Genomic DNA, 27,076 nt, shown 5'->3' on the forward strand with positions numbered 1-27,076 from the left:
CTCGTGTGAATTTCTCCATAGTGAGACTAAAAAGGTTAATCTAATCGATTTGGAGTTTTGAAGGTTTGAACATCATCATGCATAGGCTGCATAATTCATCTTTATTTTTTGTAAATTTGTAAAAAAAGAATAATATAACCAAATATACTTTATTACAAAACGCCATCGGTTGGGGAACCAATAGAAAACAAGCTGGACGAGAGCCTTTTTAGACTCTCAGCCAATCACAAAAGGCGGGTATAAATCGAGTGCATACAAGGGCTACTGGAAATGCAGCCCGCATGCACACGAAAAGCTCATGTTTAGTTCCATGCGATGGTTGGCTTTCAAACTACGAGACTCGGTTAAATGTTGGTGGGCGAGACGAGCGGTATCGCGGGGGGAAACCAAGAGAGGTGGCGAGCTAGTGACGCCCTTGTCTAAGCGAAAACTTCCACAGCCTCGGGTTTGATGAAAAAAAACTCTTTCGAAGAAGAACCCCAAAATGGAGCTTGACAACGGAGCGGCGGTGGGCAGCGACGACGTGCTCGACTTTTCGCGTTTGAACTTGAACACTTTCACCGTGGACAGCGTCAGCGATGAGAAGAAAAAAGATGCCAACCAGCTCTTTCTGAACAACAATCGTCTGTGCGCGTTACCCACGTCGGTCACCTACTTCTCCAACCTCCAATTGTTGGACATCAGCAACAACAGATTGTCGACCATCGGCGAGGACTTCACAAGGCTAGCTAAACTCAGGACGTTCATAGCCAAAAACAACCACCTGAACGAGTTCTCACTGCCAAAGGCTTTCGGTTCCATGCAATTGGAGGTGCTGAACTTTAGCGGGAACCGTTTTGAGGAGATCCCGCTGCAGTGCACCAAACTACGGCGTCTGAAGTCGCTGTCACTCGGGGGGAACAGATTGAAAAGTATTCCCGTCGAGATTGAAAACCTAACCAGGTGGGTCATTGCTAGTGTGCTAGCAGTATAAGAAACGTCACAACGTTACGGCTTCTACCTCACACACGTCGAGTTTGATGAAGATCGACGTCATGGCATCGCGATTAGATTATTTCGGGTTGAGTAAAATTGAGTGAGGCCTGCACAACAGCGACGTTCATGGTTCACACGAGGTTACTTTTCGGGGTTTTCAGCATCACAACGTGCTCCACAAAAGCAAAAGCAGGGTATGTACACCATGGCAACGGGGGCGGTGGAGTTCACCTGCTGGACTCATCGACCTTTGACTCACTGATCATTTGTGTGGGGATAAACGGTCAATATTTCAACTGCACACGGTGTGTGAGTGATTTCTTAAAGGACAACCAACACCATTTTTTTTGTATAATTCAGCCCGTTCCCACAGGTTGATTAATTCCTTACACGGAGCTTTGTCTCCCTCTTCTGCCTCTTTTTGGTGCAACACGAAGTTTTCAGACCAAACAAGTACAGCAAAATGCATTGACGTGATGATGGAAGGACTGCTACAATGTGTCCTTTTTTCGGTCAGGGGCGTTCCTTCAGTGACGTAACGTGAGGACTCGTCACCAACTCAAAAATAAGTCTTCCGGAATATTCAGTGCGAGTCTTAAAATGTAAAATATCGCTATATGCGGTGGAATCTTTGTAAAATCCGCTCAATAGAAGCCATTTTACAAATTGTGGACACAACTTGTCCGGAGATGTCGGTTGTCCTTTAAAAACCGCAAATTCTTATTTGTCCAATTGGCGTGATAGCCTCAATTTAATCAGAGTTGTCTTGGAATGTTTAATATTCCACGCTGTTATCTGTAGCTGCAATCAGCTGTTTGTTTATGTAACGCAGGTAAATATTTACTTCGTTTTTAGCTAGCAATATTTCCAGTTTCCCAACATTGACATTAACAATGAAAGTGTCTGAGTGAACCTCTAGTTTTGCTAGTGTGTCAACAGCAGTTGTTGCAAAACAGTTTTTCCTCTGAGTCATAGCATCGACAAGTGAAAACAGATGATGGAAATAGGGTACATGGATCCCTGTTTTCCCAAAAATCAGAAAGCCCACACTTGGCAAAAGAAAACAAGCTAGTGAGTCATTCCAGAATCGTCTGCCATTTACCAAAATGCAATATTTGTTTTAGAAAATCAGGGCTAGCTGTTAGCTTATTTGGGGACAGTTGCACACTCTTCAACTTGTTTTTTTTTACTGCGGTGAATGACAACAATAAACACGGCAGGGAAAACAAAACAAACAAAATAAATAAATACATTTTGGAGGTTACAGACGCTCCCCTACTTATGAACATTCGAGTTACAAACAACAGTACATACAAACAGTTTTGCGGGTATGATGAAAATGTTCAGACAGTGATGCTGTAAGTTAGATTTTGTATTGCGCGCATTTTTCTGGGTATTGCTTCTTTCTGCTGCTAATACCGACGTGAGGTCAAGATCTCTAACATGTAGTATTCTCTCCAGTTATACATGTACATATCTTTAGAGATCATATATATATTATGAAATGTTTATTTTTCAGTACAAACCAATACAAGTTACTTATACAAGCCTTAAACATACTTATATAAGGCTTAAACATACTTATATAAGCCTTAAGGGACAACCGACATCTCCGGACAAGTTGTGTCCATAATTTGTAAAATGGCTTCAAATGACTTCTACTGATGAGCGTATTTTACAAAGATTCCACCGCATATAGCTATATTTTACGTTTTAAGACAACTGCTGAATATTCTGGAAGTCTTGTTTTTGAGTTGGTGACGAGTCCTCACCCTACGTCACTGAAGCATCTTTTCCGAATCTGCCATTGTTTTGATTCTCGAGCAAGGCAAGATGTCTTGCCATGACACCACGAACGAGGGGGCGGGATCTTCTGAAACTCGCCACTTCCGGTTTCAAATTGAAGTACTTTTTAGACACTTGAAGTCATTTTTATTGGTGTTTTGCATTTGAAAAAAAATATCATACTGTGTGTTTTAGGTATTTTAGATGCTATAAAACGTTTTTCTGATGTCAGTTAGGAAACAAAAAAGTGACGTCGGTTGTCCTTTAAAGGACAATCGACACCATAGGAAACCATTAAAATGAGAATAATCAGTTCCCAGGTCCCCATAAATAAACTGTACTGTATGATAAAGTCGTTTTATTTACCTTTGTGATGGTCGTTAATGGCTTGATGAAATGGAGTAGCCGGTTTCATCAGCATTAAACACTTAATGAGGAATGTTCTTCTTTCAGCATCTTGAGGAATGATCCCTTGTAGGTGCTTCTCTGCCATAATCTTACCTAGTTCCTCATCAATTGTGATCTGTTTAGCTGGGTTGATAGCTATTTGCGTCAAGTGTACAGATGGCTTGTGTGGGTTGTTTGTGGAGCCTGATTGATGGGATATTTTAACCTTGCAGTCTACACTCTGTCTTTGAACTATCAAAGTTGAAACTCTCTCACTGTCGTCTGCCTGTCTCTTTCATGTTTCAACCACCCCCCACCCCCACTGCTGCGTTCTTGACCAATCATGTGGCTTTAACCAAAGACTGGGGGTGGGAATAGAGGACAAAAACGGCTGCCATTTTGTTGTTCGAAGAGTGGGCTCGTTTGCGAATGACACATCACTCATTGAGGCCTTTCCATGTACGAAAAACGTTCGTATGCCAAGGTAAAGTTCATTTGGCAAGGTAACATTTTCATAAATTTAACATTCGTAAACCGAAAAGTTCGTAAGCCAAGGGGTTCGTAAACCGAGGTATCACTGTACTGTATGAATGGTGTCATGTGCAGATTAGACAATGTGTGATAAACAAGTCCATACGCGCACACAATGAGTGTGGCTTTCGTCATCTGGACCAGCAAAGATTTTATTGTTTCTTGTTTTGCTGGATGCTCCTGGTGAAAGTTCAGACTTTCATGTCTTAACGCCTTTATCACGTGTAGTCCATCACGCGGTTCAATAGACGCTCGTTCAAAGTAACACAGGCTAGAAAATTTATGCTTGCATTTTTGTTTATGTCCTCGACAAGTGAAAGTTGAGTTTCATAAAACCTGCCAATAGTTCCCCCACTTCCATGAGTGTCAACATAATAGACCTTGAGCTCCCTCTACTGGTCGTTTTTCCACTGGTAGGTTTTTGGCAGGGTATGTCCATTTTAAAGGTATATTTTATTAGTGTACGACTGATCTTTGATACATGTGTCGTTCCTGGATTCCAAAATGTATTTAAAGGACAACCAACATCACTTTTTTGTTTCCTAACTGACATCAGAAAATCGTTTTATAGATTCTAAAATAGCCAAAACACGCAGTATGATATTTTTAGTCAAATGCAAAATATCAATAAAAATGACTTAAAGTGTCCAAAATCTGCCAAAAAAAAAAGAACCCGGAAGTGGCCGGTTTCAGAAGGTCCCGCCCCCTTGTTCGTGGTGTCACCCCAAGACGTCTTGCCTTGCTGGAGAATCAAAACAATGGCTTCAGATTCGGAGAATATGCTTTCTTGTTACTCATCCAGTTATGAATATGATTCAAATAGTTCTGAAGAAGAAAGCATGCATGTTTGTAATCGATTAAATAATTTATTCCATGCCATTTTGAGGTATCTGGGGGCGGGAAGTGTAGCACCAAAAAGAGACAGAAAATGGCGACAAAGCTCCATGTAAGGAATTAATCAGCCCGGCTGATTAATTCCTTACACGGAGCTTTGACGCTATCTTCGGAAGTTGTCACATTGGAATTAAGTCATGTTTAACTCATTTACTGCCATTCACGAATCTATCATTTAGCTATCTAGCTATCTATTAGAGACTGTATCTATTAGCCTGCGAGCTAGCTTTTTATCTGACTTACTTTGGGGTTGAGTGAACGCTGGCGCGTTTGGCTGCCGCTACTCACCCACAAAAAAACCGAACCTGTGACTGTAAAGTGGCCTTGAGAGTTTTGAAATTAGTTTATTATTATTATTCGGGAATTGGAAATATGATGTAGAGCGCCATTCCCGAATTTGTTCGGGTTTTGTTTTTTTTCATGCTTGGGTGCCGATAAAGTGCAGGCCTCTGGTAATGTTTTTTTTTCTGTTCCACAAGGGGGCAGCAATACCCCTTTTTTCATGTGTGCGCTTTTTTTCCCAGCTTCACCTGTTGTGAAAGCGCGATATCAACCAACACGTATGTATTGCATAGTATTTTGAACAGCTGCCCTCATTTCAAGCTCCTATAAGTCCAGGCCCATATAATTTAGGAATGAACTCTTTATTTTCTGATATTTGTTGATACAGTGCTTTAACAACAGCTGAAGCTGCAATAAAGCAATCACATGGGGAAAAAAGGGAAATGCTGCCCCCTTGTGGAAGGGAGAACATTGCCAAAGATCTGACCAGCGCTTTATCGGCACCCCAGCAAAAAAAAACAAAAACAAAAGCCGAACAACAAATTCGGGAATGGCGCTCTACGCCATATTTTCAACTCGAGAATAAATTCGGGAATGGCAGTGAATGAGTTAAGTTTTTTACGCGCATGCAATTTCTTTCCCTAAATGATTCCCGATGTTTTATTTTTATGGATCTGTTTTGTCTCTTTGCTTTGGCAGTCTGGAATTGTTGTATCTTGGTGGAAACTTCATCCCCGCCATTCCCGCCGAGGTTGCCAACCTGCCTCACCTGAGCTACTTGGTGCTGTGTGACAACCGGATCCAAAGCGTCCCGCCGCAGCTGACCCGGTAAGTCAATACAAGACCGAGTTGACGCCATCCCAACAAGGTAACCTAACCTGACCTGACCTTGAACTTATTCTGATTTTTTTATTATTATTATTTTTGTCTGGCTTCAGGCTTCACTCATTGCGCTCGCTGAGTCTCCACAACAACTTGCTAACGTATCTGCCTCGGGAGATCCTGAGCCTTGTGCGCCTGCAGGAACTCAGCCTCCGCGGTAACCCGCTGGTGGTGCGCTTCGTTAAAGAGCTGATGTACGACCCCCCCTCGCTGCTTGAGCTGGCCGGGCGGACCATCAAGAGCAGGAATGTCCCTTATTCGCCGCCAGATATGCCCACCCACCTGCTCAAATACTTGGAGCTGGCCAGCAAGTGCCCCAACCCCAAATGTGCAGGTCAGTTTGGTCCGCGTGCATGGCAAATGACTTTCTCGTACGAAAATTGCAGTTCTCTGTGTTAGAAAATGATTGTCAAAGAAAGGTAGTCTTAGACATGTAGGCCAGCCTGTTGATAATTCAGCTGAGTGAGCATCGAAAGGATTGACCTGAGACGTGTCTTCACTTAGAAAATTCTATGGTTATGATGATAGTGGGTTTTTTTTTTGCTGTATTGTTTAAAATGACTAAATCGACAACAATAATTGCAGTCAGAGATGGTTTCATGTGTCAATATAATGCTTATTTCAAAAATGACTTTTTTTCCAGCACAGTAGGTTTGTGTGTTTTTTTTTTTTTTTTACAATACATCAGTGTATGAAATAACGTCTGCCCGGAGTCCCGGGGCGTACAACTTTTACATCGGGTGTACAACATTGAAAACGTCTCGGTCAACGTCTCTGTCGCTCAATGACAGAGAGAGTGAGAAAATGGATCGAAAACAGTGACATTTGGACTCGTTTCAACTTTGATAGTTCAAATGCAAAGTGTAGCCTGCAAGGTTAAAATTCTCATCAATCAGGATCCACAAATAACCCGCACAAGCCATCTGTACACTTAATGCAAAAAGCTAAACAGAACACAATTGATGAGGAACTAGGTAAAATTATCGCAGAGAAAGCACCTACAAGGGATCATTCCTCAAGATGGTAAAAGAAGAAGGCTAGGTTCCTCATCAAGTATTTAATGCTGATGAAAGCGGCCACTCCATTCCATCAAGCCATCAACGACCATCACAAAGGTAAATAAAACGACATTATTATACAGTACTGTTTATTTCTTTAATTATAATGCCATATAATTTATTACACATAAAATAAGGTATATTTTGTGTAATTTTAAGTCTTAGAAAGTAGAAAATTATGTTTTATGGAGACCTGGGAACAGATTATTCTCATTTTAATGGTTTCCTATGGGAAATTAATTTTTGGGATACACCTTTTTCGCCTTACACGCTCTGTCTGGGAACCAATTAAGTTCGTATGCCAAGGTAATCACTGTATATTGCTTGTCCAGTTTTCTGCTCAAATGTGGGGTGGGGGTCGATTCTCAGATGTCATTGTGATTTTCAATTTCTTTGGCAGGCGTCTACTTTGACTCGTGCGTGCGCCACATCAAGTTTGTGGACTTCTGCGGCAAGTACCGTCTGCCACTCATGCACTACCTGTGCTCGCCCGAGTGCACCAAATCGCCTTGCAGCTCCAACCCGCAGAGCGACGCCGAGTCTGACGAGGAGAACAGCGTGCCCGCCGACCGCCTCCAGAAGGTTCTGCTGGGCTAGGACATTAACCATCTCTCTCCGTCGCGTCGCCCAACATGTACGCTATTCCGCACAATTCCTACTTGTACCCATCGAGTTTGAACATATGTATCATGAGTTCTTTCCCCATAGTTTAAAACCATTCCCTGGTGTCTTGGGTCAGTGACACCATTTTGACAAAATAAATCTGAGGATCAAAAATTACTGCGGGGCACATTTGAAAACACGCATCACAAATACAGTGGGACCTCGGTTTACGCACCCCTTGGCTTATGAACTTTTCAGTTTACGAATGTTACATTTATGAAAAATTTACCTTAGCATACGAACTATTTTTCGGGATACACACGGAGCTGCCACAATGACTGATGTGTCGTTCGTGAATGAGCCCGTTTTCCAAACAAGGAAATGGCAACTGACTTTTTTTTGGTCCTCTATTCCCCGCCCCCAGTCGTCGATTAAAGCCAGGCGATTGGTCTAGAACGCAACAGTGAGGGATGGGGTTTCAGACAGACAGAGAGTGAGGCCATTCTCCAAAAAACAAAATGGCGTCTTCGGTTAAAGCCACATGATTGGTCAAGAACCGAGCAGTGTGGTGTGGGGGTTCAACATTAAAGAGACAGGCAGATAGAGAGAGAGAGAAAACACACACACACAAACACACGAAAGGGAGAGGACAGAGCTTGAAACAAAAAAAAAAGAAAAGGTGGAAAAACAAGTAAAATGGTGAGAAAATGGATAGAAAACGGTGAAATTTCAACTTTGATAGTTCAAAAGCAGAGTGTAGACTGGAAGGTTAAAATATCCCATCAATCAGGCTCCACAAATAACCCGAACAAGTCATCTATACACTTGATGCAAAAAGCTATCAACCCAGCTAAACAGAACACAATTGATGAGGAACAAGGTAAAATGATGGCATAGAAAGCACCTACAAGGGTCATTCCTCAAGATGGTGAAAGAAGAAGGCTACGTTCCTCATCAAGTGTTTAATGCTGAGGAAACCGGACACTCCATTCCATCAAGCCATTAATGACCATCACAAAGGTAAATAAAATGACTTTATTGTACAGTACAGTTTATTTCTTGAATCATAATACTATAGCACATTTATTATACATAAAATAAGGTATATTTTGCGTAGTTTAAAGGCTTAGAAAATTAGAAAGTAGAAAATTGTTTTATGGGGACATGGGAACCGATTATTCTCATTTTAATGGTTTCCTATGGGAAATTAATTTTTGTGATACACACTTTTCGCCTGACACACTCTGTCTGGGAACCAATTAAGTTCTTAAGCCAAGGTCCCACTGTAGAATCTGTGGGCTGTTGATTGAGATTGTTCCCGTTGTTGGGGAACATTTTCTGAACTCAATGGATAAATACCTTCATGTACTTTTACATCAGAATAGCACTTTTAAAATCCATTGATTGTTCCTGGTAGGTAATAACTTTGATTTTTATTTTTTCCATCCCCATCAAACACAAAAATTAGGTTTTCTTTTTATTTGACTTTACTAAAATCAATCCTAGATAGATATACACCACAAGAGTTCCCTCAAGCATAGGGAACTCTTGTATCCCCATCAGGGATACTTCCAGATAATACATTACAACACGTCTTCATTCATATCTTTTCAATATCATTTTTCTGTGCATTCAACAATGAAATACTACATATAAGCAGCCTGAAATGTGACAAGATTACTGATTTTTTTTTTCTCGGGTGAATTCTTTTTATACAGAAAGCCTGTAACCGAACAACTCATTTTCTATCAATCACTTTACAACAAAAAATGGATTTAAGTAACCTGCAGCCTATTTTGCTCTTTACCAGATTGTTTCCTATGAATGGGAATATGATAATAATCAATGGGAATAATAAAAGGTGTGTGGTAAAAATGTATTCAAGTTTAAACTATTGTCTACGTTTTATTCTGGTTTTTTAAAATTCATCAATGTGGGTACAGTGATAACTTGGTTTACGAACCCCTTGGCTTACGAACTTTTCGGCTTACGAACTTTTTGGTTTACGAACGTTAAATTAATGGAAATTTTACCTTGGCATACAAACTATTTTTCGGGATACACACGGAACTGCCACAATGAGTGATGTGTCGTTCGCGAACGAGGCCGTTCTCCTAAAAGAAAATGGCAGCCGGCTTGTTTTGGTCGTCTATGCCCCGCCCCCAGTCGTCGGTTAAAGCCACGTGATTGGTCAAGAACGCAGCAGTGAGGGAAGGTGGTTTAAACATTAAGGAGACAGGCAGATGACAGAGAGTGACAAAATGGATAGAAAACAGTGAAATTTGGACTCATTTCAACTTTGATAGTTCAAAGGCAGAGTATAGACTGCAAGGTTAAAATTCCCACAAATTACCCGCACTAGCCATCAGTTCAAATTGAAATGAAAAGACAAGCGAGGGAACTAGCTATTAATGATGTTTCTAGTGTGTCTGCTTGCATCTGTTGCAATATCACAACTTCCAAGATGTACAACCTAGAGCTCCTTGAGACACTTTATGCAAATAGCTATCCATTCCATCAAGCCATCAACGACCATCACAGAGGTCAATAAAACAATTTTATTATACACTACAATTTATTTCTTTAATTATAATACCGTAGCACATTTATTATACATTAAGTAAGGTATATTTTGTGTAGTTTTAAGGCTTAGAAAGTAGAAAAAATATGTTTTACGGGGACCTGGGAACGGATTATTCTCATATTAATGGTTTCCTATGGGAAATTGATTTTTGGATTACACACTTTTCGCCTTACACACCAATTAAGTTCGTAAGCCAAGGTATCACTGTATTTATTTATTTTTTTGATGTATGTGTCACTGCCAAAACTGAAATTAAATGACAAAAAGAACCTGTCGTTAGAATTTTGTGATCAACACACTGTATTAATGTGATAACAATAGGCCAACTGAATTTTTTGAACACATGCTCGCTGGCGTATACCCAAAAGAGTATATAGCCGCCGATGTATTAAAATCGACGGCTATATGGGTCTCAGACGTGGTATAAATGCCCGGCACATGACAAGTGTTGATTGTACAGTGCCAATGCTCAACTGAGCCTTTACACATGACAGTCTGCATCCAAATCCAGACTGACCTAACAGAGAACAATCAAGATTTACCAAAGTGATAATCTTATGATTATGTATGCCAACCTTGTACATGAAAACTAGATCAAGCGTTTTCAAAGTGACTGCTCTTTGCCTCAATACAAAATGAAGATCTTGCGCTCTGTTTCAGATAAAAGAAGAGAATCTGAGGTTTCTTACACTGCAATGAATGTTGATGTAATCCTCAAACTCAATATTCTGTACGTCCTGGAATTCAAGTGATAATGACAAAAACCCTGGCACTGGAGTGGCCACATTTTTGCACATTGTCTGGTAGTGAATGAGTTAAACCCGAATTGACTTTGGACTCCCAACTGTCAGGTATCAAAATACGGCTAACTGACATTTTCTGCTAAGCGCAATATCCGTAGCCGCATGGGGCGCACAATTTAAGGTAGGATCAACATTGATACAGCTGGAGCATCCTCGGTTACTCTTACTATCTGTTTTTCTTTCTTTTTTTTACAAGGACAACCGACGAAGTTGTGTCCACAATTTGTCAAATCACTTCAAATGACTTCTACTGAGCGTATTTTACAAAGATTCCACAGCATATAGCGATATTTTATTTTTTAAGACTCACGCTGAATATTCAGGAAGTCTTGTTTTCGAGTTGATGACGATCCCGGAGGGACGTCACGGAGGGAACGCCCCTGACCGACAAAGCGACACACAATGCATTTTGGGTATTTTGTTTGATCTTCTTCTTCTGCTGGACCGTATTTTTCTTTTGTGTCCTCTTCGGTTTGACACTAGCCTGTGGCGGGGTCTTTTTCGGTCCCATAATAGCAACTCGATAACAAACCACATCTGCACTCAAAGAAAAGTGGTGACGAAAACTAGTGTGGTGTTGTTCAACCGTGTGGTTTGGTGTTCATCCGCCGAAAACTAGTCTCTTTAAGACTCACGCTGAATATTCAGGAAGTCTTGTTTTCGAGTTGATGACGATCCCGGAGGGACGTCACGGAGGGAACGCCCCTGACCGACAAAGCGACACACAATGAATTTTGGGTATTTTGTTTGATCATCTTCTTCTGCTGGACCATATTTTTCTTTTGTGTCCTCTTTGGTTTGACACTAGCCTGTGGCGGGGTCTTTTTCGGTCCCATAATAGCAACTCGATAACAAACCACATCTGCACTCAAAGAAAAGTGGTGACGAAAACTAGTCTGGCGTTGTTCGACCGTGTGGTTTGGTGTTCATCCGCCGAAAACTAGTCCGCCAGCCACCGTTTTAAAAGTTCGTGAGCTAAAGCATTCGTAAACTGAGGAATCTCGTTTGTAAATTGGGGAACGTTTATCGCTTTTTTTTCTTGATTCTTGATTGATGTCTGATATGTATTTTTCTCTTTTGGTGATAGTATCTCCCAATAAACTGTCATTAGATTTTAAGAGTCGCTAGTAAGCAATGTTTTCGTAAATAATCACATCCTAGCTTGCTGAAAGAACTCCTACGGTAACTTTTGCGCAAGTCAACAACTCACCTTGATCAATTGACTCCTGCTCTCGATGTCAATCAAATATTCAGGCCGCTTCGTAATCCGATCGTCATCGGCGGCAGGCCTCTAAACAGCAGCGACATTGCAACTGCGAAACAAAATGCATCTTCAACCTGATCCCGAGGGACACGTGACGCGATAGCAGCTAACACGCGCCGCGTGTAACAAAAACGCTTTTTGTTCCTCAATGGGACAAACGCACGCCGTCATCGGATCCCTGACACTTGCTCTTATTTGTTTTGGGTAATCACATTACGCTGGCTTCTGCTTTTTCATGACCACGTTGACTGCACTATGCAACACGTCTGTGTAAGCTCTCAGTCGTACAGGAGTGATCCATCGATGAAAAGGTTTCTTCAGCCGTCATCTGTACTTCTTTGAAGGTGTCGGACTTATTATCCAAGATGCTTCGTCAGCAAACTAGTCTTTTGCTGGTAGTTTCGGCCCTATATATATATCCCAACTGTCCAGACATGGCAGTGCCGGACTCTGCTATGATAGGTCCCTACTCTCAAGTTGGGGGGGGAGCAGAGGACTACTCCCTATGCCTCCACTGGTCACTTATATTGTCCTGCCTGAGTATGAGGTCTACGACTGGCCCGATTTCCCCATTTGCTCCGGTAATCACCTCATCAGCATAACTAAGCCTATGTTGCCTAAGCAGTCTGTTGTACGAACGATCCAAATTGAACCTCACCCCACCATGGCGGTTTAGTGAAGGATTTTGCTGTTTCATGAAAATAGCTTCTTTTACTCCCCTTTCAAACCATCTATTTTCTTTCGCTAAGATTTTAACGTCATTGTCGTCAAATGAGTGGTTGCTAGCCTTTAGGTGCATATGTCGCCGCGCCATCTTGAAGTCGAAACAACAACAAAAAACCTAAATGAGAAATAAAACAAAAGACAGTTGTTCAATTTTAAGCACTTTCTGCACCCTCCTTGTTGTATAAAGCAGTTTATAGATGAAAGAGGAGAGGAACAAATCATCCTTTTCACCAGTGGATCAGCGACGTCATGGTGATATGTGCACGTCTGCTTACAAGCTAAATGTTGAAAGCAAACACGAAACTGTAGCATCCATTGACGAAAGGTGACTGTCTCACATCTCCTGTAAATCCGCTTCAATTCCAAGCGGCGACCACTTCCAAGGATAACGTAACCATGTTCCTCCCTATCGCGGATAGGAAACGTGCATCCATGCTTTTCTTTGTAAAGTGAGTACAATATAATAACACCTACTTTTAAATGAAAATTTTAGACGTGTATTCATTTGATAATATCCCCACAGTTGTGCTTATTGTTGGCAAATATTTTGAATAACTGAAGAGAAACATGACACATGTACCTCTGGCTGCAGTATAGTGAGTATATTTTCAATATTATGTTTTTGTCATATCATATCATATCTTGGTGTGTCTCTTACTGCTGTGAGCAGTGTTGACACACCCTTGTCAGGAATGTGTGTGTGTGTGTGTGTGTGTGTGTGTGTATTCTTGTATTTCCGTCTTCGTGTGGCCCCCCACCCTTGACATCCCACCTTTGTTGTGTGGCCATTGCGACTGCATTTTTTTTGCTTCTACCTTAAACAGTTGTTTGTCAGGCTTAGCTTTGGAAGCGTTGCTGAGGTTTTAAGAACACTTTGATGCATCCAAATATTATTACATTATATGATCTGTGTGTGTTTGTGTGTGTGTGTTTGTATGGCTAGTCATGTGAGGACCACTAACATTTTATACCATATGTAATAATAATAATAATAATAATAATACATTACATTTTAAGCGCCTTTCAAAGCTCTAAAGGACACTTTACAGTCACAGACAAGCATAGGTACTATAATAAATAAAATACACTCACAAATAGAATGTAATAAACAAAATACAATTATAAATAGAAACAAGAGAGAGAGAGTTCCGCAGAAAATGCTATTTTAAATTGGTGGGTTTTGAGATAGGACGTAGTGAGGAACTTTTTGGCCGGTCCTCACATGTTTTTCCTTCTAAAGGCGACTAAAGGGTCCATATATGCATCTGTTAAAATTTCAGAGAGGTCCTCACAAATTCACCTAAAGTGATTTTTTTTGTGTGTATTTTCATTTCACTTGGATACACACACTTTTTACTCATTGTGTGTGTTTATGTTTGTGTGTTTGTGTGTGTGTGTGTGTGTGGTTAATGAGAGGAAAAAGTTCATACCACAAAAAGTAAAACGATATTTTAACCAAATTCACTACAGGGGTGAGGACTTTGAATGTACCCATTTAGAAACCTCACTCCTGCTGTTATTTCAATTCCAAGTCCATTTTTTTATTTCTTTGTTTTTAAAGACGTGGGAAATGGGGTGACATTTAGTGTTCAAATGTAACACTATTTCTTCTCTAAACTTATCAGCAACGGTCGTCCTCACTCCTTAAATGGAGTTATCCGCACCTCACAAAACCATTGTAACAGGAATGTGTGTGTGTGTGTGTGTGTTTGTATGACTAGTCATGTGAGGACCACTAACATTTTATACCATACGTAGTGAGGACAATTTTGACAAGTGAGGACCTTTCGGCCGGTCTTCACAAGTTTTTCATACTAAAGGCTTCTCGAGGGTCTATAAATGCATCTGTTAAAGTTTCAGAAAGGTCCTCTCAAATTCACCCAAAATGATTTTTTTGGCGTGTATTTTAATTTCTCTTGGATACACACACACTTTTTACTCACTGTGTGTGTTTACGTGGGTGTGTGTGTGTGTGTGTGTGTGTGTGTGTGTGTGTGTGTGTGTGTGTGTGTGTGTGTGTGTGTGTGTGTGTGTGTGTGTGTGTGTGTGTGTGTGTGTGAATGCTTAATGAGAGGAAAAAGTTCATACCACAAAAAGTAAAACGATATTTTAACCAAATTCACTACAGGGGTGAGGACTTTGAATGTACCCATTTAGAAACCTCACTCCTGCTGTTGTTTCAATTCCAAGTCCATTTTTTTATTTCTTTGTTTTTAAAGAAGTGGGAAATGGGGTGACATTTGGTGTTCAAATGTAACACTATTTCTTCTCTAAACTTATCAGCAACGGTGGTCCTCACTCCTTAAATGGAGTTATCCGCACCTCACAATACCATTGTAACAGGAATGTGTGTGTGTGTTTGTATGACTGGTCATGTGAGGACCACTAACATTTTATACCGTACGTAGTGAGGACATTTTTGACAAGTGAGGACCTTTCGGCCGGTCTTCACCAGTTTTTCATGCTAAAGGCTTCTAGAGGGTCTATATATGCATCTGTTAAAGTTTCAGAAAGGTCCTCTCAAATTCACCCAAAATGATTTTTTTTGTGTGTATTTTAATTTCTCTTGGATACACACACACTTTTTACTCACTGTGTGTGTTTACGTGGCTGTGTGTGTGTGTGTGTGTGAATGCTTAATGAGAGGAAAAAGTTCATACCACAAAAAGTAAAACAATATTTTAACCAAATTCACTACAGGGGTGAGGACTTTGAATGTACCCATTTAGAAACCTCACTCCTGCTGTTATTTCAATTCCAAGTCCATTTTTTTATTTCTTTGTTTTTAAAGAAGTGGGAAATGGGGTGACATTTGGTGTTCAAATGTAACACTAGTTCTTCTCTAAACTTATCAGCAACGGTGGTCCTCACTCCTTAAATGGAGTTATCCGCACCTCACAAAACCATTGTAACAGGAATGTGTGTGTGTGTGTTTGTATGACTAGTCATGTGAGGACCACCAACATTTTATACCATACGTAGTGAGGACATTTTTGACAAGTGAAGACCTTTCGACCGGTCTTCACCAGTTTTTCATGCTAAAGGCTTCTAGGTGGTCTATACATGCATCTGTTAAAGTTTCAGAAAGGTCCTCTCAAATTCACCCAAAATGATTTTTTTGGTGTGTATTTTAATTTCTCTTGGATACACACACACTTTTTACTCACTGTGTGTGTTTACGTGTGAGAAAATGGTTAATGAGAAGAAAAAGTTCATACCACAAAAAGTAAAACAATATTTTAACCAAATTCACTACAGGGGTGAGGACTTTGAATGTACCCATTTAGAAACCTCACTCCTGCTGTTATTTCAGTTCCAAGTCCACTTTTTATTTCTTTGTTTTTAAAGAAGTGGGAAATGGGGTGACATTTGGTGTTCAAATGTAACACTAGTTCTTCTCTAAACTTATCAGCAACGGTGGTCCTCACTCCTTAAATGGAGTTATCCGCACCTCACAAAACCATTGTAACAGGAATGTGTGTTTGTATGACTAGTCATGTGAGGACCACTAACATTTTATACCATACGTAGTGAGGACATTTTTGACAAGTGAAGACCTTTCGGCCCGTCTTCACAAGTTTTTCATGCTAAAGGCTTCTCGAGGGTCTATATATGCATCTGTTAAAGTTTCAGAAAGGTCCTCTCAAATTCACCCAAAATGATTTTTTTGGCGTGTATTTTAATTTCACTTGGATACACACACACTTTTTACTCACTGTGTGTGTTTACGTGTGTGTGTGAATGGTTAATGAGAGGAAAAAGTTCATACCACAAAAAGTAAAACGATATTTTAACCAAATTCACTACAGGGGTGAGGACTTTGAATGTACCCATTTAGAAACCTCACTCCTGCTGTTATTTCAATTCCAAGTCCATTTTTTTATTTCTTTGTTTTTAAAGAAGTGGGAAATGGGGTGACATTTGGTGTTCAAATGTAACACTAGTTCTTCTCTAAACTTATCAGCAACGGTGGTCCTCACTCCTTAAATGGAGTTATCCGCACCTCACAAAACCATTGAAACAGGAATGTGTGTGTGTGTGTATGTGTGTTTTTATGTGTGTGTTTATGTGCGTGCGTATTTATGTGTGTGTGCGCACGTGTATCTCTTTCCATCCAAACAAGCATATTTATTTTCATGGTCGACTCTCCTACATGTGCCACCCATTCCCCGAGGACTCTGTCATAACCTGAATGGGCCATCGCAGTTTTAAACACTGTGGGCGGGGGAAAATAAAAAAAAGCGAGAGAGAGAGAGCCTCACACACACACACACACACACCCTTCCTGTGACACACACACACCTCCCTCCTCACTAACTCTCATTTTGCCGAGGTTCTCCTGACAGAAGATGGTGTGGAAAGTTTGACGCGTGCTGATGAGAAATGGGATTGTGATCAAGCGTGAGGATCCGCGCGCTTGCTGTTGTCGCGTCTTCATCCAAGCATACCGGAATCATGTACCGTGGAAACCGCGACGGGACCAGTTGGGATCATCCTAAGGTTGGCTTTATTCCTTTTATTCTCCTCTTTAAGTCTGTACTGTTAGGGAAACTATCTTTTCTTATTTTTGATGATATTCCTTATTTTTGTTTCAGTTCAGTAGACATTGTGCTGTTCCTTTTTTCCCCTCTGCCACTTGGTTACCAAGGGGCAGAATAATACGGATTTACAGATTTACATGAATACTTTGTTCACTGGAGAAATCATAATTATTTTTTTTTTTGCAATATTGTTATATTGTTTGTCTACACGTGTTGCGCCACCATTTGTGAACCAGCTGTTCATTATGATTAACAACCAATGTTTTATGAATATTACTAATATCACTTCACTTTTTTTCTTTTATTATTACTACTTTCTAAGTATCCTTGAGAGTTTATATAGGTGCATATAAATAAAATGGTATTATTATTATTATTATTATTATTATTATTATTATTGTTGTTATTATTGCTATTGCTATTATTATTATTATTATTATTATTGCTATTATTATTATTATTGCTATTATTACTATTATTGCTATCATTATTATTATTATTATTATTTATTATTATTATTATTATTATTATTATTATTATTATTTATTATTATTATTATTATTATTATTATTATTATTATTATTATTATTGCTATTATTATTATTAGTAGTAGTAGTATTGTTGTTGCTATTGTTGTTATGATTGTTATTATTATTATTATTATTATTATTATTATTATTTTATTATTATTATTATTGCTATTATTATTATTATTATTAGTAGTAGTAGTAGTAGTAGTAGTATTGTTGTTGTTGTTATTATTATTATTATTATTATTGCTATTGCGATTATTATTATTATTGCTATTATTGCTATTATTATTATTGCTATTATTATTATTATTAGTAGTAGTAGTATTGTTGTTGTTGCTATTGTTGTTATGATTGTTATTATTATTATTATTATTATTATTATTATTATTATTATTGCTATTGCGATTATTATTATTATTATTATTATTATTATTATTATTATTATTATTGCTATTATTATTATTATTAGTAGTAGTAGTAGTAGTAGTAGTATGTTGTTGTTGCTATTGTTGTTGATTGTTATTATTATTAGTAGTAGTAGTAGTAGTATTGTTGTTGTTGCTATTATTATTATTATTATTATTATTGCTATTGCGATTATGATGATGATTATTATTATTATTATCATTGCTATTATTATTATTATTATTATTATTATTAGTAGTAGTAGTAGTAGTAGTAGTATTGTTGTTGTTGCTATTATTATTCTTATTCTTCTTCTTATTATTATTATTATTATATCACGTTTGAACTGTGCCATACAAAGTCAGTTTACTTTCCTAATTTGCATTTGTAGCTTTAAAACAACACATCGCTGTAAAAAAGAGTAACAAAGGCACTACTTCTCTCACCATGAAGAGATATTATCCGAGTCGAGACTAAGGGCGACGACAAACCGCCATTGCAGCAAAGTGGAGATTGTGGACAATAGCACCATCTTTATTGCATGACGTGAAGCGCCATTCCTGAATTTGTTTGGGGTTTGGTTTTTTTTCTTGCGGGGGGGCGTTTCAAGTTTCAGTCAGACCTCTGGCATTTACCTTTTGTACACACTGGAATCTTTGTCAAATACGCTCAGTAGAAGTCATTTGAAGTGATTTTTGTCCTTTAAACGTTGATATAGTCCTAAAACTCAATATTCTTGCAATTTGAGTGAAAATGACAAAAACCCTGGCACTGGAATGGACACATTTGCACATCGTCTGGCAGCGAATGAGTTAATTAACCCCGAATGACCCGCAGTGAATTCCATCTGCCATATGCTATTTACAGTACCATCGAATACTTGGTACTCCTGCTGACCGGACACCAGACAAAGTACCTCATAGTATCTCGTGGAGTATGTGAAGGAAGCTACAGTATGTCACCCACCGAGCTGACTCATCTCACCAGGGTTATATTGTTCACCTTCTCTCCAACAGTGCACCGTTGCTACAACATGCACCACCATGCGCCCAGAGATTATCCCCCCCCCCCCTCCCCAATAAATTGCATTCTCACTCAGCTTAGAAAATAAACTCATAAATGGACGAGGTGGAATGCCTCAGTATTGACCTCTCAATTTGGATTTACACGAACGAGGCCAGCAACCACCGTTAGTTAATCTTAATCCTGAAAGTGGGCTAACTGCAAAACACTGCAACAGGGGTTCGATTAAAAAGTCAGATGGGAGAGAAGGTCAGTCTCAAGAGGGATACATTCTTTTCATGGAGATAATCGAGCCGTTTTAAACCCCCCTTCCATCCCCCCTTTGTCAAATCCAATAAAGTGTTAATTGTTGGAGATCCCTAAAAGATTTTGAAGTATAGGATTTCTTCAAGGACAACCGACGTCACTTTTTTTGTTTTTTAACTGACATCAGAAAAACGTTTTATAGCATCTAAAATACCCAAAACACGCAGTATGATATTTTTAGTTAAATGCAAAACACCAATAAAAATCACTTAAAGCAGGGGTGTCAAAGTCATTTTTTTGCCGCGGGCCACGTTGTAGTTATGGTTTCCTCTCGAGGGCCGTTATGAATTTGGGGAACGCATTAGAATGTTTAAATCCCTTCAAATATTACATATAGAGCACACAGCAAATTAATGAATAACTCGTTTTTCAAGTCAAGAATAATGACTTTTATTGTGGTTGACATCCAAAAATATGAAATTTTGGCTCAGATTTTAGCAATCATCATGGAATTTAACAAGTTAGATTTGCTTTCGCGGGCCAAAAAAATGATGTGGCGGGCCGGATTTGGCCCACGGGCCTTGACTTTGACACCTGTGACTTAAAGTGTCCAAAATCTGCAAAAAAGCTGCGAATTGGGCAATTTTCAGAAAGTCCCGCCCCCAGTTTGTGACATCACACCAAGACGTGCGCCATGCTCTAGTCTAGAATGAAAACAATGGCTTCAGATTCGGAGAAGATGCTTTCTTGTTACTCATCCAGTTATGAATTTGATTCAAATAGTTCCGAAGAGGAAAGCATACATGTTTGCAATCGATTAAAGAATTTATTCCGTGCCATTATGAGGCAACATTGAGGGGAGATGTCTCAACAAAAAAAGAGGCACAAAATGGCAACCTCCAGTGGCCACCTCTGTTTCCACAGGCTGATAAATTCCTTATATGGAGCTTGGACACCCTCTTCTGGCGGCTTTTGGGTGCAACACGGTTCTCAGACCAAACATGTACATCAAAATACATTGACGTGATGGAAGGACTGCTACAATGTGCCTTTTTTCGGCCAGGGGGCGGTCCTTTCGTGACGTCACGTACGGACTCGTCACCAACTCAAAAACAAGACTTCCTGAATATTCAGCGCGAGTCTTAAAACGTAAAATATAGCTATATGCCGTGGAATCTTTGTAAAATACGCTCAGTAGAAGTCATTTGAAGCCATTTTACAAATTATGGACACAACTTGTGGAGACGTCGATTGTCCTTTAAGAGTGACTTTTCCTCTATAATCGACTCATAGAATCAGATCTCGCAATCACCCATGTTAAAACTATTCAATATTTATGATGGGAAATCACAGATTCATGTAACGTCCCTCATCAAAGGATAATCTCCAAGGCTGTTGTTACGACAGCAATCCAATTTTCAAATCCCTCGCTGACAAACGTCAGCCCATCTTTACTGACCTTTCCGCCGGCACAAAGTGGGGTTCTTGGAAAAACGGGGAGGAAATGCCTCTTTGGAGCAGGGGGCTTTCCTGCAGGAAGTAGCAGGGAGTGCAAGCTAAACTCGGAAAAGTGACGAAAAGGACAAGAACAGGAAGTGCAGACATTTCCCAAATATGCTGCTTCATTGTTCTCTCAACACAGTTAATTTGATGCAAGTAAGTCGACGTAGGCGATTTGTAGTTATTTTTTTACGGAAAGATGATTGAAGTCAAAAAGACAAAAAAAAAATGCAACAATATATCATAGTACATAATCGAACACTCAGCAAACGTTTTTGTAAATAATTTGATTTTATTAGTCCTGCCATTACAGCAAAGCGAAAAAGACCATAATGGTCACTTTTTTGTTTCCTAACTGACATCAGAAAAACGTTTTATAGCATCTAAAATACCCAAAACGCGCAGTATTATATTTTTATTCAAATGCAAAACACCAATAAAAATGACTTAAAGTGTCCAAAATCTGCAAAAAAATAAACCCGGAAGTGGCCAGTTTCAGAAGGTCCCGCCCCCTTTTTCGTGGTGTCACCCCAAGACGTCTTGCCTTGCTGGAGAATCAAAACGATGGCTCCAGATTCGGAGAATATGCTTTCTTGTTACTCATCCAGTTATGAATATGATTCAAATAGTTTTGAAGAGGAAAGCATACATGTTTGCAATCGACTAAATAATTTATTCCGTGCCCTTTTGGGGTACCTGGGGGTGGGAAATGTAGCACCAAAAAGAGGCAGAAAATGGCGACAAAGCTCCGTGTAAGGAATTAATCAACCCGTTTCCACAGGCTGATTAATTCCTTACACGGAGCTTTGTCGCCCTCTTCTGCCTCTTTTTGGTACGACACGAAGTTTTCAGACCGATCAAGTACAGCAAAATGCATTGACGTGATGGAAGGACTGCTACAATGTGTCCTTTTTTTTTCCGGTCAGGGGCATTCCTTCAGTGACGTCACGTGCGGACTCGTCACCAACTCAAAAACAAGACTTCCGGAATATTCAGCGTGAGTCTTAAAACGTAAAATATAGCTATATGCGGTGGAATCTTTGTAAAATACGCTCAGTAGAAGTCTGCAAAGTTGTGTTTGTGTTGCAAAGTCTTTCCATAATTGCAACCAACACCCCATAGGCTGAACTTAGCACTTCGCAACACCCAACTATTTTCTGAACCGCTTATGTAAAGAAAGATGTTACCCAATCCAGATGAAATTCCAGAGGCTGAGTGCTTCCAGGTGGTTTTGCGGGAGCTTCCAATGCTCCTTGATGGCTCATACTTCATAAATCTTAGACAGTGAGCAGACAGAGGATGCCTGCTGCATCCTGTCGCTCAGGTAAACGGCGGTCTGAGCCACGTGCGGCTGAGTCACAGTCGATCGGTTTGTGAGTTTCAGCCACGCGATCGCTACGACATGTCGGTGCAGAGAGAGCAGGCGGGTTGAAGTGCCTGCAGGCACTTTGCTCAGTCCATGTCTATGTTTACATTTTCTGTTCGTCAGAGGCGCAAATTACAACTTTGGTCTTGTACGCTCTCAACTCGCGATAAAAAATAAAAGAGATATATTTGCTAGCGTCGTCCAGCAGCAATAACCATCCACAAAATGTTCTATCCTATTATCCAAGCAAGTATAGTGAGACCTCAACTTACAAACACCTTAGCTTACAAACTTTTCGTCTTCAATTTTTCCGGTGCAATCAGAAAATCACTAAAATTAGTATCAAACCAATTTCTTTTCGACCATTTAACAATGATACAATGTTTTACATGTGTAGATCTTTGCATCTGTATTTTTCAGTGCACAAAAAAAAGTGTTATTCGAAAACTTTATTGTACAGATCATCAAAAACGGCTGTTGTGTCAACCCAACGATAAATTGTAAAAAAAAATGATATCTCTTGGACAGTTTCAATTACATCCTTACATAACTACCTTCATCACATTTTTTTTCAGGACAGAAATCTTAACAGTTTTTGTTTTGGATTTTGTTAATGTTGGGGGGGGGGGGGGGGGGGGGGGGGGGGGGGGGGGGGGGGGGGGGGGGGGGGGGGGGGGGGGGGGGGGGGGGGGGGGGGGGGGGGGGGGGGGGGGGGGGGGGGGGGGGGGGGGGGGGGGGGGGGGGGGGGGGGGGGGGGGGGGGGGGGGGGGGGGGGGGGGGGGGGGGGGGGGGGGGGGGGGGGGGGGGGGGGGGGGGGGGGGGGGGGGGGGGGGGGGGGGGGGGGGGGGGGGGGGGGGGGGGGGGGGGGGGGGGGGGGGGGGGGGGGGGGGGGGGGGGGGGGGGGGGGGGGGGGGGGGGGGGGGGGGGGGGGGGGGGGGGGGGGGGGGGGGGGGGGGGGGGGGGGGGGGGGGGGGGGGGGGGGGGGGGGGGGGGGGGGGGGGGGGGGGGGGGGGGGGGGGGGGGGGGGGGGGGGGGGGGGGGGGGGGGGGGGGGGGGGGGGGGGGGGGGGGGGGGGGGGGGGGGGGGGGGGGGGGGGGGGGGGGGGGGGGGGGGGGGGGGGGGGGGGGGGGGGGGGGGGGGGGGGGGGGGGGGGGGGGGGGGGGGGGGGGGGGGGGGGGGGGGGGGGGGGGGGGGGGGGGGGGGGGGGGGGGGGGGGGGGGGGGGGGGGGGGGGGGGGGGGGGGGGGGGGGGGGGGGGGGGGGGGGGGGGGGGGGGGGGGGGGGGGGGGGGGGGGGGGGGGGGGGGGGGGGGGGGGGGGGGGGGGGGGGGGGGGGGGGGGGGGGGGGGGGGGGGGGGGGGGGGGGGGGGGGGGGGGGGGGGGGGGGGGGGGGGGGGGGGGGGGGGGGGGGGGGGGGGGGGGGGGGGGGGGGGGGGGGGGGGGGGGGGGGGGGGGGGGGGGGGGGGGGGGGGGGGGGGGGGGGGGGGGGGGGGGGGGGGGGGGGGGGGGGGGGGGGGGGGGGGGGGGGGGGGGGGGGGGGGGGGGGGGGGGGGGGGGGGGGGGGGGGGGGGGGGGGGGGGGGGGGGGGGGGGGGGGGGGGGGGGGGGGGGGGGGGGGGGGGGGGGGGGGGGGGGGGGGGGGGGGGGGGGGGGGGGGGGGGGGGGGGGGGGGGGGGGGGGGGGGGGGGGGGGGGGGGGGGGGGGGGGGGGGGGGGGGGGGGGGGGGGGGGGGGGGGGGGGGGGGGGGGGGGGGGGGGGGGGGGGGGGGGGGGGGGGGGGGGGGGGGGGGGGGGGGGGGGGGGGGGGGGGGGGGGGGGGGGGGGGGGGGGGGGGGGGGGGGGGGGGGGGGGGGGGGGGGGGGGGGGGGGGGGGGGGGGGGGGGGGGGGGGGGGGGGGGGGGGGGGGGGGGGGGGGGGGGGGGGGGGGGGGGGGGGGGGGGGGGGGGGGGGGGGGGGGGGGGGGGGGGGGGGGGGGGGGGGGGGGGGGGGGGGGGGGGGGGGGGGGGGGGGGGGGGGGGGGGGGGGGGGGGGGGGGGGGGGGGGGGGGGGGGGGGGGGGGGGGGGGGGGGGGGGGGGGGGGGGGGGGGGGGGGGGGGGGGGGGGGGGGGGGGGGGGGGGGGGGGGGGGGGGGGGGGGGGGGGGGGGGGGGGGGGGGGGGGGGGGGGGGGGGGGGGGGGGGGGGGGGGGGGGGGGGGGGGGGGGGGGGGGGGGGGGGGGGGGGGGGGGGGGGGGGGGGGGGGGGGGGGGGGGGGGGGGGGGGGGGGGGGGGGGGGGGGGGGGGGGGGGGGGGGGGGGGGGGGGGGGGGGGGGGGGGGGGGGGGGGGGGGGGGGGGGGGGGGGGGGGGGGGGGGGGGGGGGGGGGGGGGGGGGGGGGGGGGGGGGGGGGGGGGGGGGGGGGGGGGGGGGGGGGGGGGGGGGGGGGGGGGGGGGGGGGGGGGGGGGGGGGGGGGGGGGGGGGGGGGGGGGGGGGGGGGGGGGGGGGGGGGGGGGGGGGGGGGGGGGGGGGGGGGGGGGGGGGGGGGGGGGGGGGGGGGGGGGGGGGGGGGGGGGGGGGGGGGGGGGGGGGGGGGGGGGGGGGGGGGGGGGGGGGGGGGGGGGGGGGGGGGGGGGGGGGGGGGGGGGGGGGGGGGGGGGGGGGGGGGGGGGGGGGGGGGGGGGGGGGGGGGGGGGGGGGGGGGGGGGGGGGGGGGGGGGGGGGGGGGGGGGGGGGGGGGGGGGGGGGGGGGGGGGGGGGGGGGGGGGGGGGGGGGGGGGGGGGGGGGGGGGGGGGGGGGGGGGGGGGGGGGGGGGGGGGGGGGGGGGGGGGGGGGGGGGGGGGGGGGGGGGGGGGGGGGGGGGGGGGGGGGGGGGGGGGGGGGGGGGGGGGGGGGGGGGGGGGGGGGGGGGGGGGGGGGGGGGGGGGGGGGGGGGGGGGGGGGGGGGGGGGGGGGGGGGGGGGGGGGGGGGGGGGGGGGGGGGGGGGGGGGGGGGGGGGGGGGGGGGGGGGGGGGGGGGGGGGGGGGGGGGGGGGGGGGGGGGGGGGGGGGGGGGGGGGGGGGGGGGGGGGGGGGGGGGGGGGGGGGGGGGGGGGGGGGGGGGGGGGGGGGGGGGGGGGGGGGGGGGGGGGGGGGGGGGGGGGGGGGGGGGGGGGGGGGGGGGGGGGGGGGGGGGGGGGGGGGGGGGGGGGGGGGGGGGGGGGGGGGGGGGGGGGGGGGGGGGGGGGGGGGGGGGGGGGGGGGGGGGGGGGGGGGGGGGGGGGGGGGGGGGGGGGGGGGGGGGGGGGGGGGGGGGGGGGGGGGGGGGGGGGGGGGGGGGGGGGGGGGGGGGGGGGGGGGGGGGGGGGGGGGGGGGGGGGGGGGGGGGGGGGGGGGGGGGGGGGGGGGGGGGGGGGGGGGGGGGGGGGGGGGGGGGGGGGGGGGGGGGGGGGGGGGGGGGGGGGGGGGGGGGGGGGGGGGGGGGGGGGGGGGGGGGGGGGGGGGGGGGGGGGGGGGGGGGGGGGGGGGGGGGGGGGGGGGGGGGGGGGGGGGGGGGGGGGGGGGGGGGGGGGGGGGGGGGGGGGGGGGGGGGGGGGGGGGGGGGGGGGGGGGGGGGGGGGGGGGGGGGGGGGGGGGGGGGGGGGGGGGGGGGGGGGGGGGGGGGGGGGGTATGGAGGCAATTCTAAGGAGTAATGTCGCTTGCAGATTTTTTTTAATCATTAGCTGACATGTTTTCCAACCTGATGGAGTTCGAAAGGAGTGTCAGCCTTGTCATTTCATTAAAAACTACATCAGTAATGTAGAGTGAAGCCTTGATTTACAAAAGTATTCAATGAAAAATGGTATTCAAATCAAGAAGACTGTGTTTTACTAATGTATCACTTAAAGGATAACTGACACCATTTTTTTGTTTCCTAACTGACATCAGAAAAACGTTTTATAGCTTCTAAAAGACCTAAAACAAACAGGCTGATATTTTTAGTCAAATGCAAAACACCAATAAAAATCAGTTAAAGTGTCCCAAAACTACTTCAAAATGACCTCGGAGATGCCGAGTTTCAGAAGGTCCCACTCCCTTGTTTGTGACGTCACGCCAGAGGACGACTTGCCTTGCTCAAGAATCCAAACAATGGCTTCAGATTCGGAGAAGATGATTTCTTGTTACTCATCCAGTTATGAATATGATTCAAATAGTTCTGAAGAGGAAAGCATAAATGTTTGCAATCGATTAAAAAAGTCCTTCTGTCTCATTTTGAGGCGTCTGGACTCCAATGTAGCGTCCCAGAAAATGGACAAAATGGCGCCCAAGCTCTGTTGGAAATGGGCTAATTTGTCTGCTGGGAATTTGTGTCAACTACTATCAAATAGTAGTATTGGTGCTACACACAACGATTCACCATCACATTATTTGTTTTTCCCTTCTAATTTCGCCATCAACACGTATCAACACAAAGTTTTCAGACCAAACAAAGTACCCAAAATGCATTGTGTGTCCTTTCTCGGTCAGGGGCGTTCCTTCCGTGACGTCACGTCAGGCATCGTCATCAACTCGAAAACACAACTTCCTGAATATTCAGCGCGAGTCATACTCGTCACCAAATAATTAAAATGTAAAATATAGCTATATGCCGTGGAATCTTTGTAAAATACGCTCAGTAGAAGTCATTTGAAGTGATTTTACAAATTATGGAAACAACTTGTCCGGGGGCGTCAGTTGTCCTTTAAATATAGTTAAAAA

At 46.2% G+C, this 27,076-nt stretch overlaps 1 protein-coding gene across 1 annotated transcript; it reads left to right on the forward strand.

Annotated features, from left to right (window-relative positions):
* The first annotated feature begins 259 nt into the window (after positions 1–259).
* On the forward strand, positions 260–9,276 carry lrrc58b (leucine rich repeat containing 58b). The gene is made up of 4 exons (XM_089002770.1): positions 260–942; positions 5,554–5,682; positions 5,793–6,070; positions 7,195–9,276. Exons 1-4 carry the CDS (start codon positions 485–487, stop codon positions 7,389–7,391), a joined length of 1,062 nt encoding a protein of 353 aa, XP_088858896.1. The 5' UTR covers positions 260–484; the 3' UTR covers positions 7,392–9,276.
* The last annotated feature ends 17,800 nt before the right edge of the window (positions 9,277–27,076 follow it).

Source organism: Hippocampus bargibanti, linkage group LG08, assembly GCF_051943395.1.
Source record: "Hippocampus bargibanti isolate YZ-2025 linkage group LG08, ASM5194339v1, whole genome shotgun sequence".
NCBI lineage: Eukaryota > Metazoa > Chordata > Actinopteri > Syngnathiformes > Syngnathidae > Hippocampus > Hippocampus bargibanti.

What these genes read in the sequence shown, in the direction of transcription:
- lrrc58b (XM_089002770.1), top strand. Translation starts at nt 485, where the DNA reads ATGGAGCTTGACAACGGAGCGGCGGTGGGCAGCGACGACGTGCTCGAC. An exon ending in GAGATTGAAAACCTAACCAG is followed by an intron (nt 943 to 5,553) that starts GTGGGTCATTGC and finishes TTGCTTTGGCAG; the next exon opens with TCTGGAATTGTTGTATCTTG. An exon ending in GTCCCGCCGCAGCTGACCCG is followed by an intron (nt 5,683 to 5,792) that starts GTAAGTCAATAC and finishes GTCTGGCTTCAG; the next exon opens with GCTTCACTCATTGCGCTCGC.